The sequence below is a fragment of the Salvelinus sp. IW2-2015 genome, linkage group LG20 (assembly GCF_002910315.2).
Source record: "Salvelinus sp. IW2-2015 linkage group LG20, ASM291031v2, whole genome shotgun sequence".
In the NCBI taxonomy this organism is placed as follows: domain Eukaryota; kingdom Metazoa; phylum Chordata; class Actinopteri; order Salmoniformes; family Salmonidae; genus Salvelinus; species Salvelinus sp. IW2-2015.
In genome coordinates this window covers 35,016,115-35,032,776 of record NC_036860.1, presented here as the reverse complement: position 1 = coordinate 35,032,776, position 16,662 = coordinate 35,016,115, and the positions used below count along the sequence as shown (strand labels likewise).

At 45.1% G+C, this 16,662-nt stretch overlaps 1 protein-coding gene across 5 annotated transcripts in view; it reads left to right on the top strand.

The window, feature by feature from the left end:
* The window catches only part of cadm1a (cell adhesion molecule 1a), a 432,225-nt gene that overhangs the window by 368,034 nt on the left and 47,529 nt on the right, over positions 1-16,662 (top strand). For all 5 annotated transcript variants that reach the window (XM_024011664.2, XM_024011666.2, XM_024011667.2 and 2 more), the window contains 3 exons: positions 5,015-5,173; positions 11,583-11,679; positions 14,380-14,552. In XM_024011664.2, coding sequence (XP_023867432.1) covers positions 5,015-5,173; positions 11,583-11,679; positions 14,380-14,552 — 429 coding nt within the window. The remainder of the gene's footprint in view (positions 1-5,014; positions 5,174-11,582; positions 11,680-14,379; positions 14,553-16,662) is intronic.

Genomic DNA, 16,662 nt, shown 5'->3' with positions numbered 1-16,662 from the left:
ATATCTGTGATTGGACTTACAAGACATAATTCCACTTTGACATTATGGATATTGTGTGTATGCCAGTGACACAAAATCTCAATTGAATCACAATTCAGGCTGTAACTCAACAAAATGTGTAAAAAGTCAAGGGGTGTGAATACTTTCTGATGGCGCTGTAGATACACAATGAGTAACGATAACTCCACTATATACAAGGGGTACAAGTACCGAGTCAATGTGCAGGAGTACGAGGTAATTGAGGTAGATATTGTGGAGTTTTAATAACTAACGGACAGAATGTGGAGGTTGAGAAGGAGGATGCTTGAGTTCAGAAGAGACCAGGGCTCTTTATAAAGTCATCTTTCCTGGGTTCTCTGCAAAATCATTTGGAGATGGTCTGACCTTAGACCTCTAATATGGTTGAGAAGGAGGCAAGGAGATAGGAATTAGGAGGAATCATGGAATGACTAATTGAGATAGAGCCAGGATGTAGGACACAAGAGGGAAGAACGTGTCACCACCGGTCCATGCCACTCGCCGCCTGCTCCAAATTGCTTTCGGCACCTTGCAGATTTATTTCTAATTAAAACATCCTCATGATTTAACCTAATTACCTTAAGGGATAATCGGGCGTGTTTTAAATATCATTTAAAGGTTACATACCTGTCCTGAATGTAAACCAAGATGTCGGCTCTGAAGCAAAGCCTCAGTTATCCTACTACCATTATAGCTCTTCTCTTGCTCTCTCTCGGTCTCTACCGCTCCTCTTCTCCCCTCACCCTTGGCCTCTCTCTGTCTCCCTTCTTTTCACCCCTCTCCCTCTTTATTGTCCTCTTTTTATCCTGCTTGTTTTGTTCTGTGGTTAATATTTCCCCCTCTTTTATATCCTGACTTCCACGGATATCTCCAGCACTTAAGCGTACAAGTGAAATGAAAGTCAAGGAACAATGGGAGTTCCAGCAGCACAGGTTTTTGTCTGGACAAGACTAGATGAGAGAGAGGGGCGGGGGGTGGGTTGGGGGGGGGTGGACGGAGAAGTGACGGACAAGGGCGAACATGGCCATTAGCCTTAAGTCTTCAAAGAGAACCACCAGGGTGATTTCAATTATCCTGCCACACTGTGCCAGAATGACTAGCAAATTGATAAAAGCATAATTGAACTTGCAGTGGGCAAGTAGTCAAGAAATGTCTGAGGCGTTTCGACGGATCTGAGTTCATTCTCCCCAAATGCAGGCCACCAGCGTACCCCACCCCCCGTGCTCCTAAATGGTGCTGAAATTACAATGATCGATTTTCGAATGTAAAGTAGCAGGGACTGTTAATGGCGCTGCATCTAAAGGAATAGCTAAGCAATTAAAAGTAGCTTGACTCTGTCTGCATTGATGTTGAACCCCGAGCTTCACTCTTCGACTACCAAAGCAATTAGCTTTTCATTAACGTTAATATGTACGCTAGCACTCAAAAATAGTGTTGGAGTAATCTCAAGCGCCACATCTAAGATTCTGGCTATCAAACAGAGATGCTATCACTGTGGGAAGATGATATCTTCATAAGTAAATAAGATTGTTTGCATCATCCAATTCAAAAGGTATTTGCATCTCCATCTTTTGAGGAAGTGCCCAGCACAGGTTTGCTATAGCATAATGTTGACTGCCCAGTGCAGTGATATGCAACATACCAGCAATTATCTACTGTGTAATAATAACATAAAATGTAGGGGAACTCCTTAGGTCAAGATATACCTTGCACATTCTCGATGTGATAGAGCCAGTGTCTGCTGACTGTCTTTCCCCTAATAGTAAATTGTTCACTTGATCTCATTGGTCAGGCAGTTACCTTAGCTGGTTTCTCAGTTCAGAAAAATAACTGACTGTGTTTGATTTAAGACACACCTCGGTGCTCCATCTCCACGTTGCTTTATCAGCGCAGAATTTGTTTTTACATTGCTCGGCTTGTGCTGCTATCTTTATCGATGCCAGCAGCATACCACCCTGCATTCCACTGCTGGCTTGCTTCTGAAGCTAAGCAGGGTTGGTCCTGGTCGGTCCCTAGATGGGAGACCAGATGCTGCTGGAAGTGGTGTTGGAGGGCCAGTAGGAGGCACTCTTTCTTCTGGTCAATTTTTTTTTACCTGAGTCGGCATTCTATGTTGTTTGTCTATTTCTATGTGTTTGGCCTGATATGGTTCTCAATCAGAGGCAGGTGTTTGTCGTTGTCTCTGATTGGGAGCCATATTTAGGTAGCCTGTTTTGTATTGTGGGTTGTGGGATGCTCTCAATAGTGCATCTGTATAACTTTTTGTGGATTTGAAGGCCCATTCCAAATCTTTTCAAGATTCTTCTTCACAACTGTGTGCTTGTGTATGGACCATTTGAAGTCCTTCGTGATTTGGCCACTGAGAAACTTAAAGCTCTCTACCCGCTCCACTACAGCCCAGTCGATGTGGGTGGGGGCGTACTCACCACCCCCTTTCGTGCAGTCCACGATCAGCTCCTTGGTCTTACTGACGTTGAGGGAGAAGTTGTTGTCCTGGTACCACACTACCAGTTTCTGACCTCCTCCTTGTAGGCTGTCTCATCGTCACCGGTGATGATGGTGTTAGAGTCGTGGGTGGCCATGCAGTCATGGGTGAACAGAGAGTACAGGACAAGACTAAGCACACACCCCTCATGGGCCCATCTCTCTCTCAACCCCCCTTCCTCTCTTGTCCCTTGTTCATTCACACTCCTTCTCTATCCCTCCCTCATCAACCTCCCCATCTCTCAATCCAATTTAAATCTATTTAATTTATTGACAAGACCAAAATACACTCATGCTTCCAAATATTGTTACAAAATGGGACAATGGGGAAAGGAACCCATCCCTGCCCGCTCTCTCCCTCCCTCTCCGCTCTTTGTGCAGTTGTGGGGCGCAGTTTGCCTATTCAGTGTGTGGAGAGTGTGTTGTCTGTATTGTGTAGCACCACAGTTAGTCATCAGAACAAGGTATGTGTGTAGGCCTGCTTCACACCTCGCTGTGTACTGTTGGCAGGGGTTACTTCGGATCAAAATTCCTAAATACAACACAAATAAACTGTCCCATCCAACACAGCAGCCATTGAGTGACTCACAAAAGCCCTCGACAGCAAGACATTTCCAGCTGATTCTCCTTCCATTGACCATTCTCAAGGACGTCTCCCCCTCTCCACTACTTTTACTGTACAAGGTCACTTTCACAGAGCCGCTCCATTCAGAGACCCACAATGGACGCCTCTCCCTTACGCTAAGTTATTACTAGTCTTCCCACGTAGCCTTGAGTACAACAGTATCCCTTTATTACCATTTCGTTACAAATTAAACATATTCCACTACCAATTCAATGTGGTTGGTTACATAATACAAGCTTTTCATGGGGGGAAAATATGTGTGTACTTCCACAAAAAGTACCAAATACCATTTTTATGTGATTATTTGGTGTCCTTATGAAGAGAAAATGTATAGCTAGGCGTGTTACATTAATGTCTCGTGGTCTAAAGATTAAGAAGATTGCGTTATAGTAGGTCCTTACAGTCTTGTGTGGCATTTTTCTTCCCTATAGGAAAATATGTCACAGGTACAGTTGAAGTCGGAAGTTTACATACACCTTAGCCAAATACAACTTTGGAAGTATGCTTGGGGTCATTGTCCATTTGGAAGACCCATTTGTGACCAAGCTTTAACTTCCTGACTGATGTCTTGAGATGTTGCTTCAATATATCCACATAATTTTCCTGCCTCATGATGCCATCTATTTTGTGAAGTACACCAGTCCCTCCTGCAACAAATCAACCCCACAACATGATGCTGCCACCCCCGTGCTTCACGGTTGGGATGGTGTTCTTCGGCTTGCAAGCCTCCCGCCTTTTTCCTCCAAACATAACGATGGTCATTATTTATTTTTTATCAGACCAGAGAACATTTCTCCAAAAAGTACAATCTTTGTCCCCATGTGCAGTTGCAAACCATAGTCTGGCTTTTCTATGGCGGTTTTGGAGCAGTGGCTTCTTCCTTGCTGAGCGGCATTTCAGGTTATGTCCATATAGGACTCGTTTTACTGTGGATATAGATACTTTTGTACCTGTTTCCTCCAGCATCTTCACAAGGATCCTTTGTTGTTGTTCTGGGATTTATTTGCACTTTTCACACCAAAGTACGTTAATCTCTAGGAGACAGAACGCGTCTCCTTCCTGAGCGGTATGACGTCTGCGTGGTCCCATGGTGTTTATACTTGTGTACTATTGTTTGTACAGATTAACGTGGTACCTTCAGGCGTTTGGAAATTGCTCCCAAGGATGAGCCAGACTTGTAAAGGTGTAAAAAAAACAATCTGAGGTCTTGGCTGATTTCTTTTGATTTTCCCATGATGTCAAGCAAAGAGGCACTGAGTTTGAAGGTAGGCCTTGAAATACATCCACAGGTACACCTCCAGTTGACTCAAATGATGTCAATTAGCCTATCAGAAGCTTCTAAAGCCATGACATAATTTTCTGGAATTTTCCATGCTGTTTAAAGGCACAGCCAACTTAGTGTTTGTAAACTTCTGACCCACTAGAATTGTGATACAGTAAATTATAAGTGAAATAATCTGTCTGTAAACAATTGTTGGAAAAATTACTTGTGTCATGCACAAAGTAGCTGTCCTAACCGACTTGCCAAAACTATAGTTTGTTAGCAAGAAATTTGTGGAGTGGTTGAAAAACGAGTTTTAATAACTCCATCATAAGTGTATGTAGACTTCCGACTTCAACTGTATTTGCAATGTCTTTGAGCAGGTGCCGTATATTGTCATACGATAAAACGATATAAAGAAACTCTGCACACTGCAATCTATGCTCGCATGTGGTTTATTGGTGACAACGTTTCGAACACTCAGGTCTTCATCAGGTGCCATAAAATACGGTGGTCTGTATTAAAAGACCCACTCAATTCCAAAAACAACAAAATTATAATAGAAAATGGCTGTAAATAACACACAGTGGACCTTTAAATGTGTCTGTCTTCATTTTCCCTCCCAGGTAAGTCGAAGGTAGAGGAGACGTACGACACCATGTTCACCGTGACCAGCCAGCTGACGTTCACCGTCACCAAGGAGGACGACGGTGTGCCCGTGGTGTGCATCGTGGACCACCCAGCCGTCAAAGATGTCCAGGCCCAGACGTACCTTGTGGTACATTGTGAGTATCGGCCGACACTCAAACCCTATCTATTTTTACAGAAATATTCTTTGCACATATTATACGAAAACGAATGGAGAGTATGGGTTTTCTACTGATTGAGGGAAATCATTTTAGATTTTGTTGTTCCACATATGTTGACTGAACTTCGTCTATCCATACTTTTTTGCACCCAACACAATTTTGCCCTTTTTCTTTGATAAATGTTCTCAGAGGCCTTTGTCCAACCTGAGACGACAGACAAAGGCCTCCAGACTGCATTTCAGGAACTAAAATCAACCAACTTAATGTTTGGCCTATGTTTAATATGCAGTAGTGGCATTATGATACAATGGGTAAGGCCCTGAAGTGCTTGAAGTGCTTGACTTGGCCTTTGGGCTGAAGACCTAGGCTTCAGATACCATTATCTACACAAAAGGGTAACGGTATTTTCTCTTGCCTTTCCTTCCAAAACTTGACATACAAAATAAACAAGGATGCTCCATCTGACTCTTCCTTGGAAGAGACGGGCTCATGTGCCTCGTCGTGACATTTGGCCACGCTCCCATTACAGTAGCAGACTGGTTCTCTAGGCTGCCCCTCTCAACTGCTTCTGCAGAGCTTGGTTGGGCTGCCCCTGCTGTCACGTTCGCACAAGTACTTTTTTCACATTGCGCTGGATAGATATGGAAGGGGAAGAGAGGATACGGTTCAATGTTTCACATTGAACTACCAATATGGTGGCAATTGGATTTGAAATTTTAGCGAATACAAAAAAAAATGTGCGATAATGAACTATCATTCCAAATTCTTAAAATTGTCCTCCAAGGTGAGCCAGCCAGCAGCCCAAATTCTACCCGTTCTCATTCCACCGTCCGCCTTGCGCGCTCTCATCAGAAACATCGCCTTGCCATGCTGTTGGGGCAGGCAAAAGCAATCAATGTTGAAGTCATTGAGTGCACAGGCTGGCCTAATAGACTTCTTTCTGCCATAGAAAATAGAAAAAACATGGCCATGGATATTAAATAAGTCCAGTAATAATATTGATGGCTTGCTGGGCAAGGTAAGCAGGGTTGCCCTACTGCTCTGTTTCCCCCCCCTTCCTCCATGGGGTCACTAGTTCAGCTGCCCATGGCAGATGGATGGCCGAGGCTTGAGTGCTGCTGGGGGAAGCAGATAATAAAGCAAATAATTCTGTTAGCATAATGATAATGGTCGTCTCCCTGGACAATACAGATGCTCTCATTTTCCCCAAGTGGTAATACCAGGAAGTCACCGGAGCGTGTGTGTGTCTAGCGAGTTTAAGATGGGACAACTCCGAGACAGACACTGGTACTGTAGCCATCAAAACACTAAACCTCTAGTTTCATGAGGACATTTTGAAGATGACAAGGACAGGAGATATTACACTGCAGTGAGAGGACAATTCAGGGATGTACTGTAGTGTCTTTTGTCAGTACCAACCCTCTGCATTGCATGTAATGGTTTAATTTTAATCCACACACCACAAGTTTCGAGCAAAGTGGTTTCAATAACTTTTGTGAGAGTGCAGCGTAGAAACTAACACATCCCAAGCCTGAAACAAAGTTCTCTCTCGTAAAAAGGGTACATGCCCGTCCGCCCAATGTTGCGCCACGCCCATCACCCAGTCAGTGGCACAGCCTCTGCCAGGGCTGTAATTTGGACTCCTGGACGGCCTGCAGTTTGCTGCTTGTTGACCGAAAAGTTTGGACAGTGGAGCGGCCGGGTTGAGCTCCGCTGTTGAAATATTTAGTGATCTGCAAGTACAGCAAATTCCAATACGTGAGCCCTGGGACAGCCTGGTTCTCCAGGCTGCCCCTCCAACTGCTTCTGCAGAGCCTGGTTGGGATGCCCCTACTGTCACGCTCGCACAAGTACTTATTCATATTGCGCTGGATAAATATGGAAAGGGAAGAGCGGATACGGTTCGATGTTACACAATTTCACATGGTCCCAACAATATGGCGGCAATTGGATTCTACATTTTAGTGACTACTACAAAATAATGTGATAATGAACTATCATTCCAAATTCTTGAAATTCTCCTCCAAGGTGAGCCAGCCAGCAGCCCAAATTCTACACGTTCTCATTTCACGGTCCGACTTGTGCGCTCTCACCAGACACTTCGCCTTGCCTGGCTGTCGGGGCAGGCAAAAGCAATCCATGTTAAAATTATTGAGTGCATATAGAAAATAGAAAAAACATGGCCAGGGAWATTAAATAAGTCCAGTAATAATATTGATGGCTTGCTGGGCAAGGTAAGCAGGGTTGCCCTACTGCTCTGTTGCCGCCCCCTTCCTCCATGGGGTCACTAGTTCAGCTGCCCATGGCAGATGGATGGCCGAGGCTTGAGTGCTGCTGGGGGACGCAGATAATAAAGCAAATAATTCTGTTAGCATAATGATAATGGTCGTCTCCCTGGACAATAGAGACGCTCTCATTTTCCCCAAGTGGTAATACCAGGAAGTCACCGGAGCGTGTGTGTGTCTAGCGAGTTTAAGATGGGACAACTCCGAGACAGACACTGGTACTGTAGCCATCAAAACACTAAACCTCTAGTTTCATGAGGACATTTTGAAGATGACAAGGACAGGAGATATTACACTGCAGTGAGAGGACAATTCAGGGATGTACTGTAGTGTCTTTTGTCAGTACCAACCCTCTGCATTGCATTGTATTCATTTTAATCCACACACCACAAGAGAGCAAAGTGGTTTCAAGAACCTTTGGGAGAGTGCAGTGTAGAAGCGAACAAGCCTGAAACAAAGTTCTTTCTATTAAAAACAGTACATGCCTGTCCAACCAACATAGTGGCAGGTAGCCGGCAGGTATCCTAGTGGTTAAGAATGTTGGGCCAGTAACCGAAAGGGCTGCTGGTTCAAATCCCCAAGCCGACTAGATGAAAAATCTGTTGATGTGCCCTTGAACAAGGTACTTAATCCTAATTGAGCCTGTAAGTCGCTCTGAATAAGAGCGTCTGCTAAATGAGTAAAATGTAAATGGTGCCAGACAGAGTGGCACAGCCTCTGCCAGGGCTGTAATTTGGACAGATGGATGGCCTGCAGATTGCTGTGTGTTGACCGGATAGTGGAGCTCCGCTGTTAACATATTTAGTGATCTGCAAGTACAGCAACTTCAACTACAGGAGCCCTGGGGACAACAACATCAGTCTTAGTGAAAGTACAAAAATACTCCTCGGGAAATGAACCCATCAACAGGTCAAACACTGAGCAGAATAGGGAAATATACACTACATGACCAAAAGTATGTTGACACCTGCTTGTCGAATATCTCATTCCAAAAATAATGGGCGTTAATATGGAGTTGGTCCCCCCTTTGCTGCTTTAACAGCCTCCACTCTTCTGGGAAGGCTTTCCACTAGATGTTGGAACATTGCTTTCATTCAGCCATGAGCATTAGTAAGGTCAGGCACTGATGTTGGGCGGTTAGGCCTGGCTCGCAGTCGGCGTTCCAATTCATCCCGAAGGTGGTTGAGGTCAGGCTCTGTGCAGGCCAGTCAAGTTCTTCCACAGCGATCTTGACAAACCATTTCTGTATGGACCTCGCTTTTTGCAAATCAAATAAAAATTCTGCAAATGTATTGATAATGAAATACAGAAATATCTAATCTACAATACCAGTCAAAAGTTTGGACACAAATCAAACTTTATTTGTCACATGTGAAATGCTGACTTACAACGATGCAGTTTTAAGAAGAAAAAAAAGAGAAATATAACAAATAATTTAGGAGCAACAATAAAATAACAGTAGGGAGGCTATATACAGGGGGTTCCGGTACAGAGTCAATGTGCGGGGGCACCGGTTAGTCGAGGTACATTAGAGTGTCTAGTTTGAGAAACAGACGCCTCACAAGTCCTAAACTGGCAGCTTCATTAAATAGTACCCGCAAAACACCAGTCTCAACGTCAACAGTGAAGAGGCGACTCCGGGATGCTGGCCTTCTAGGCAGTTGCAAAGAAAAAGCCATATCTCAGACTGGCCAATAAAAAGAAAAAAGAAAAATAGGCAAAAGAACACTGGACAGAGGAACTCTGCTTAGAAGGCCAGCATCCCGGAGTCGCCTCTTCATTGTTGACGTTGAGACTGGTGTTTTGGATACATTTCCAAACTATGGTTAGTTTAGCCCTAATAACATGCCCCGAACTGCCTCTCTTATGGGTACAGTGCCTTGCAAAAGTATTCATCCCCCTTGGCATTTTTCCTATTTTGTTGCATTACAACCTGATGATGATGATGAATGTGATGATAATGATGGTCATATTAACACAACACCCAGCAGGAGTGCATTAGCCATACTGTGTGTGTTTTATTCTCGTGGTCCACGCCAGCCGTTGCTGCCTGGGCACTGTTAATGAAAGGGAGGTAATGGTGTGCTTTCTTTGACTTTCTCTCTCTTTCTTCTCTTTCTTTCTCTCTTCCTTCTCTCACATCTTTTCCATTCACTCTGCCTCAAATTCAAATTGCTTCTCTTTTCTCTTTTTCTCTATCGCCCTGCCACCCACCGCTCTCGCTTGCCTCTTTCTATTCCCTCTCTCTCTCTCTTTCTTCCCTTTCTCTCTTTCACTTCCCTCTCTCTCTTTCTTCCCCCTCTGTGTCGCTCTCTGTCTTTCTCTCACGCGCTCTCTCCCTGTCTGTCTATCTTTCTTTTCCTTCTCTCCCTTCCTCTTCTCTCCCTCTATCTCTCTGTTTTTTCTCCCCTTGCTCTCATTAGCTCTGTACATAATACAGAGGCTGCTCTTTCTTCTGAACACGGCAGGCGAGTTGGAGTTCTGCCAAAGGGAGCAAAGGGGGGCCTTATTAGTGTTAACTTACTGTAAGGCAACATTAAAAGGCAGCCCCGACTGATTTACCCACTTTTATAATCCTGTTTCTGTCTTAAATGTTGTTGAGAGGACATTTATGGCTTTCTTACATAAAGCGTCCAAAGCATCTTTGAGGTCCAGACGTCTTGTTAGCGAGGCAGCTTTATTTTCTCTTTCATCTCGTTGCCTTCCCCGGATACTGCAAGGACGGCAGATAGTGTTGGAAGTTCATAAACATTACGGCAACTGTGGCTAAAGTCCCGAAGGGACATATTGAAATTCAACTAATTTCACCCTGCAAAAGAACATCTCTAAATAAACGAATCGATATCGACTGGACGACTAACCAACACTTAAAAATAAACAGTATAGGTTCGCTGTGGGACACTCCTTCACACACTACCGCAACCTGAAGGCCAGAATCTGTCAAATCGCCTCAAACTCGCCTCAAACAGTCCCTTCACAATCCCTCCAACTCCCCCGTAGGCAACATGCCACAAGCCTGTTTCTTTTCACAGCAAATGTTGTAAAAACAGCTATGGACGACACATCTGCGTCAAATCCATCCCTTTACCTGTTGTCTATCACCGGGTGGTGGGGAGTAGAACCTGGCCAAACCTGTCCATTCTGCAGTCTGCGTATGACGGCCAGTCATGTTAATGGACGAGCTAAAGGTTGTTACTGATAGACCAGAAAGGTCAATGGTGTAGCTGTAGCCTGCTGTCGGTCCCATGGACTGTTGACAAACTGCACACCGGAGAGGAGAGGCTTGGAGCATCCGTTGGAAGTGGACAGTGTGCTGCTGTGAAGATAGGAGGATACAGTAGGAGAACGTGGCCGTTTTTGAGGGTGTTGTGTGTAGGCTACTTACCAGTGTAGGCTGCTGGAGGGAGAAACCATTGGATGGTGTCATTGTAATGGATAGAAAGGAGCCGATTTTCCCATCCACCAGCCTCCACTGGTACTTATTGAGGCCCAAACTCTGAAAGACCTTAGCATTGCATAGATACTTTTTATTTAACCTTTATTTAACTAGGCAAGTCAGTTAGGAACAAATTTTTATTTACAATGACGGCCTACCCCGGCCAAACCCGGACGTCACTGGGCCAATTGTGCGCCGCCCTATGGGACTCCCAATCACGGCCGGTTGCGATACAGCCTGGATTCGAAACAGGAAGTCTGTAGTGACACCTCTAGCACTGAGATACAGCGCCTTAGACCACTGCGCCACTCGGGAGCCCAAATAATAGCGACGTGTTGATAGATAAAAATATAGTTTCAAACAAAGATTCAACCAAACTACAATACAAGCGCTGAGTTTGTACCTGAAGCTTTAGAACTGTCTTTTTTTTATACAATATTCATACATTTTGCTCCAAATTTTTTAACATTTGTTTCGTGAACCTCCCAACCACACGTCCTTACACTTCACATTGCATGGCCTGCATCAACTTGGAATGAAGAAACATTAAGTAGACTAGAGCCTACCTACTTGATAAACTTGTAATGGCACTAATGACTTGCATATTACATTGACGTTTTCATTGACCTCTCTCTCTCTTTTCCCCTTCCCTCTCCTTCCACAGATAAACCAGAGGTGAAGATTGTAGTGGAGTTTCCTGACGGGCTGCCAAGGGAAGGACAGAACATGGAGCTGTCATGCCAGGCCAAAGGCAAACCGCAGTAAGACGCACACACGTTTTACATATCGACACCTTCACACACCTCCACGGGCTTACTGATGTACGTGTATGAATATTTATGGCTAGTACGGAGTAGGTTGAATGTATTTTTCATATTTTTACAAAGGGGAAACTGCTCCCCCTCCCCTCTTCCTGTTAGCTCACAGCCTCTGTTATTAGCATACTACACATGCTCCAGGTGTAGCACAGTGTGGTTGTGGGCTTGTAAATGCGTTGAAGACGGACGCATGCAGAGACGGAAACGCCCGCCCGTAGCTCAGGGAGCAAGCGGTGGCCGGTCGTAGTGGAAACGTGATGCCGGCTGCAGCGGTCCGCTGCGGAACACAAACGGTCATTACATGATCCTGTCAGACGTATGATCCCTGAGAAGACATTACATCATTACCCATCCTCTAGTCCCGAGGCACAATAATTGTGAAGGAGGAGACCTCTAACATTTCCACATTTCGACAGACACAGACTACACACACACACACCACACGCACACCTCCCTCCCTTTCCCCCTTRAAGTTTTGCACTCAGCAGGGAGAGACAAGGCGGCTCTCACCCGTATTCATTTAATAAAGATGAAAATACAATCAATACAGTGGGCCAGAGAATTGGAAGTCATTTTCATTAGAGCCCGTGAGAGTTCTCTGCACTCATTACTGCGGCCAGATAGTGGCGGGCTCTGGCCGTGTGTGTCCATTTGTATTCTAGCCGCCCATTCTCCCTCMCTCCATTCCCCCACAGTCTCTATCTCTCTTGTGTCATCCCCTCTTCCTCAGTAAACCACTTTTTCTAGGTCATTTCTCCTTACTCCGTATCGGGAGCGCGGCAGAAGCGGCCGACACTGTGTGTGTATATTTAACCTCTGATTCCGGCTACCTAAGATTCTCGCCCTGACGAGGGATTCTGATTTGCTTTCTCGAGCCGCCCGCCGCCTTCGCCATCAAATGTTGTTTTTTCACCCAGCCACAAAGGCGGGAGATCAACTGTTATTGAGCTCAAACTGCTCTTTTGTTTCGTGGCTTAGTGCTTTTTTTCATATTTCTCTCCCTTACTCTCTCTTCCTCCCTTTTCTCTCTCTCCCWCCCTCCCTCCCTCATTCTCCCCCCAAAAAGTTTTTTCAAAAGMAGGGAACAAGTTTAAACGGCAACACAAAAACAGAACAACAAGGGAGAGGCCTCGGCGCCCACTCAGGGGAAATAACGGTGCGCTAGCTAGCTAGCAAACCCGCCATTGAAGGTTGTGAGAGCAGAACAGAGCTAAGAGGTGCTTTGTTGTTTTTTTTCCCTCTGTGCCGTCTGGTTCTTCTCACATAACTCATCGTCAAAGAAATGGGATCCAGATCCAGCACTTCATGTAAGCTTCCTGCCAAGGTAGCTAGGGAACAAATATGGCTGGGTAATGTAGTTAACCACGTCGAGAGGCCAGGAAGATTAAAGGCTACCCAACTAATAGCTCACACAGTTCAACACACACACAGCTATGAACACACACACACACAAATATACTGAACAAAAATATAAATGCAACAATTTCAAGTTCGTATAAGGAAATCAGTTAATTTTAAATAAAGTCATTAAGCCCTGATCTATGGATTTCACATGACTGGACAGGGGCACAGCAATGGGTGGACCTGGGAGGGCATAGGCCCACCCACTTGGGAGCTAGGCCCAGCCAATCAGAATTCGTTTTTCCCACAAAAGGGCTTTATTACAGACAGAAATACTCATCCGTTTCATCAGCTGTCCAGTTGGCTGGTCTCAGACGATCCCTCAGGTGAAGAAGTCAGATATGGATGTCCTAGGCTGGCATGGTTACACGTGGTCTGCGGTTGTGAGGCCGGTTGGACGTACTGCCATATTATCTAAAACGACATTGGAGGCAGCTTATGGGAMKGACATTAACAATACATTCTCTGGCAACAGCTCTGGTGGACATTCCTGCAGTCAGCATGTCAATTGCACACTCMCTTGAAACTTGAGCCATCGGTGGCATTGTGTTGTGTGACAGAACTGCACGTTTTTGTGGCAGTTTATTGTCCCCAGCACAAGGTGCACCTGTGTAATGATCATGCTATTTAACCAGCTTCTTGATATGCCACACTTGTCAGGTGGATGGATTATCTTGGCAAAGGATAAACGRTCACTAACAGGGATGTAAACAAATGTGTGCACATAATTTGAGAGAAATAAGCTTTTTGTGCATATGGAACATTTCTGGGATCTTTTTTTTCAACCCAATCTAACATGGGACAAATACTTGACATGTTGCGTTTATATTTTTGTTCAGTATAGTTTGGCAAGGTGAAAGAATCTCATTGGGTGTGTTGATGTTTATCCTAAAGGATGCACCCTATCAGATGTGCCATAAAAAAGGAAGTACAAAGGAACCAATTAAATAATCCCATGATTTTAAAATATTTTTTTGCGCGCATTGTTTCCCCTAGACCTGGATGTGTATTATGTATTCAACATCCAGGTCTAGGGGAAACAATGCGCGTGACCAGTGACATTAATGTCTCCTCTTTTTCCCGTGTAGCCAATTGACTAGTCCTAAAAGTCCAAACGCGTATTATTTAATCACTGAGTGACATTGCTGTCCTCTCTCTGTCTCTGTCTCTGTCTCTCTCTCTCTCTCTGTCTGTCTCTCTGTCTGTCTGTCTCTCTGTCTCTCTCCCTCTCTCTCTCTCTAGTCCCCAGCAGATCAACTGGGTGAAGGTGGACGACGATCTGCCCTCACACGCCCTCATCACCGGCCCGGACCTGTACATCGAGAACCTCAACAAGACCTACAACGGCACCTACCGCTGCTTCGCTGCCAACTCAGTGGGCGAGTCGTATGACGACTACATCCTCTATGTCTATGGTACATACCTCGTACCTCTCGATTCAGTGCTCTCTCTGTCTTTATCTCTCTCTCGCTCTCTCTCCCTCTCTTATGACTACATACATACTCTACGTGTGTATGGTACCTACCTCCCAGCACCCTCTCTCTATTCATCTCTCTCTCTKTATATATCCCCCCATCCTCTCTCTCTCTCMATCCCCCTCTCCTGACAGCGTTATCTGAACACGGTTCAATACCATTGATTCCAATGACATTCCTCCCTTGCAGGACATTCCCATCTAATCTGGTCATTTTCCATCCGGCAAATTGACTCGGCAGATATCGCTTACCAAATCGTACTAAGCTTGCAGGATAAATTATTTGGCTGCTATTTTGAGGGCATTAATGGACTGGAAAAAAGGACTTGTTGACTGACACAGGAACAAATCGCTGAATGGATGTTATTTACAATGGAAGAGCAGGAGGTGGTGTTAATGACGAACACGGTAAAACAACAGGGCTTGTGAAAGATTATGCGTCGACTTGTCTCCACCTTTTTATCGCACTTGTTAAACATGTATTGTATTTTGAAAAATTTGGTATACGACAATACCTGCATTTAATCTCAACAGTGGCCAACATTGAAAAATGCATGTGTGACACATTCAGGGCTTTTGTAGTAAACAGTTTTTATTTCAAGTATTAACCACACTGGTACTACACATTTTCACTATAATGCACTTTCCTGTCAGGGGAAATTACAATAGGAAATCCATTTAAGTTATTACCGTCCCAGTATGCTCAGTGGGGGCCTCAATATCCTCTAGGTTGGAGTGGTCTGGAAATGTGTAATACACTTTTCCCCCCTTCCATCATTTCCCATTGAAACCTCCCACGGAATTTCACTCCTGAACCCATCAAAGCTCACAGTAAGTCAGTAAGTCAGTAAGTCAAGAAGCCTCAGCATCCCGCCCCGCCCCATCCCACCCTGTCTCCCCTTAGTTGACAGGCAGAACTGATATAACCCCGGCCCCCATCCCTCTAATAKGTTTGTTTCCCTGACTATTGTGAAGCTAAGTGATGGAGAGCAACGGCAGGGCAGTTGACACTAACCTGGTTACCGGGAGAAAGAATGCATTCCCCGGTACCCATTTCTTCAAGCGGCCCGTCGGTAAAGGAAAATTGGTGGGGCCCTGCAGTCGAATGAGATTTAGCAACCAGTTTACAGAGGCGTCTCTAACCCAATAAAGAGGACCTCCTTCCTTTACTAGCTCTCGCTTTTATTGCGCCGTGCCCGGCGGCATGTCGCTCTAGTTCTCTCAGCTCTCTACACTTCCTCTCCGTCCTCCTGCGATGCTTCCGGGGGTTTCCTCCTCCTGCCCCTGGCGTCAACATCGGCGCTGAAGATTGATTGCTACTGTTGACGATACACTCCCCTAAACTGGTCTGGAGTATGTGCTTTTCTGTGTTTATCCCAACCACCAACACCTGACCTGAGTCAAGCTGTAAGTCATATTGTTGTGTGGCCGGTACAGTATTAATTCCCCCTGTAAGGAGACACACAGCCAGAGCTGAACAAATGTATCGGACCCTTTACAGTAACCTTTTTTGTCTTCAACCTATCTACACGCTGGCTTGGAAAATGAAGAACATAATGAAAAATATTGTCGCAAATAAAGAGACACCMTTTCCTATTAAGGGAAAGGGGGATACCTAGTCAGTTGCACAACTGAATGCATTCAACTGAAATGTGTCTTCCGCATTTAATCAGAGAGTTGCGAGGGGCTGCCTTAATCGATGTCCACGGCTCATAGGGAGCAGTTGTTGGGGGTTAACTGCCCTGCTCAAGTGCAGAACGGCAGATTTTTCCACCTTGCCGGCACGGGGATTTAAAACAGCAACCTTTTGCCGGACACCCTAACCTAGTATAAGGAAACATATTTTTATTCCCGGCCAGGCAACAACACGTGTTTTACAGTTGTTTACTCTCTAGAGGCAGCCAAGCAAGGTAAGGCAGCATCCCGGTCGCCACGCATCAGGTGTAACTCACGATCAGGAAGCCTAACTGGAGACAATCTACAGGACAGCAGCTGTAGGGAAACAACATGTGCAGTCCTGCRACAGCCAGAACCAATATCATCAGCCAGCC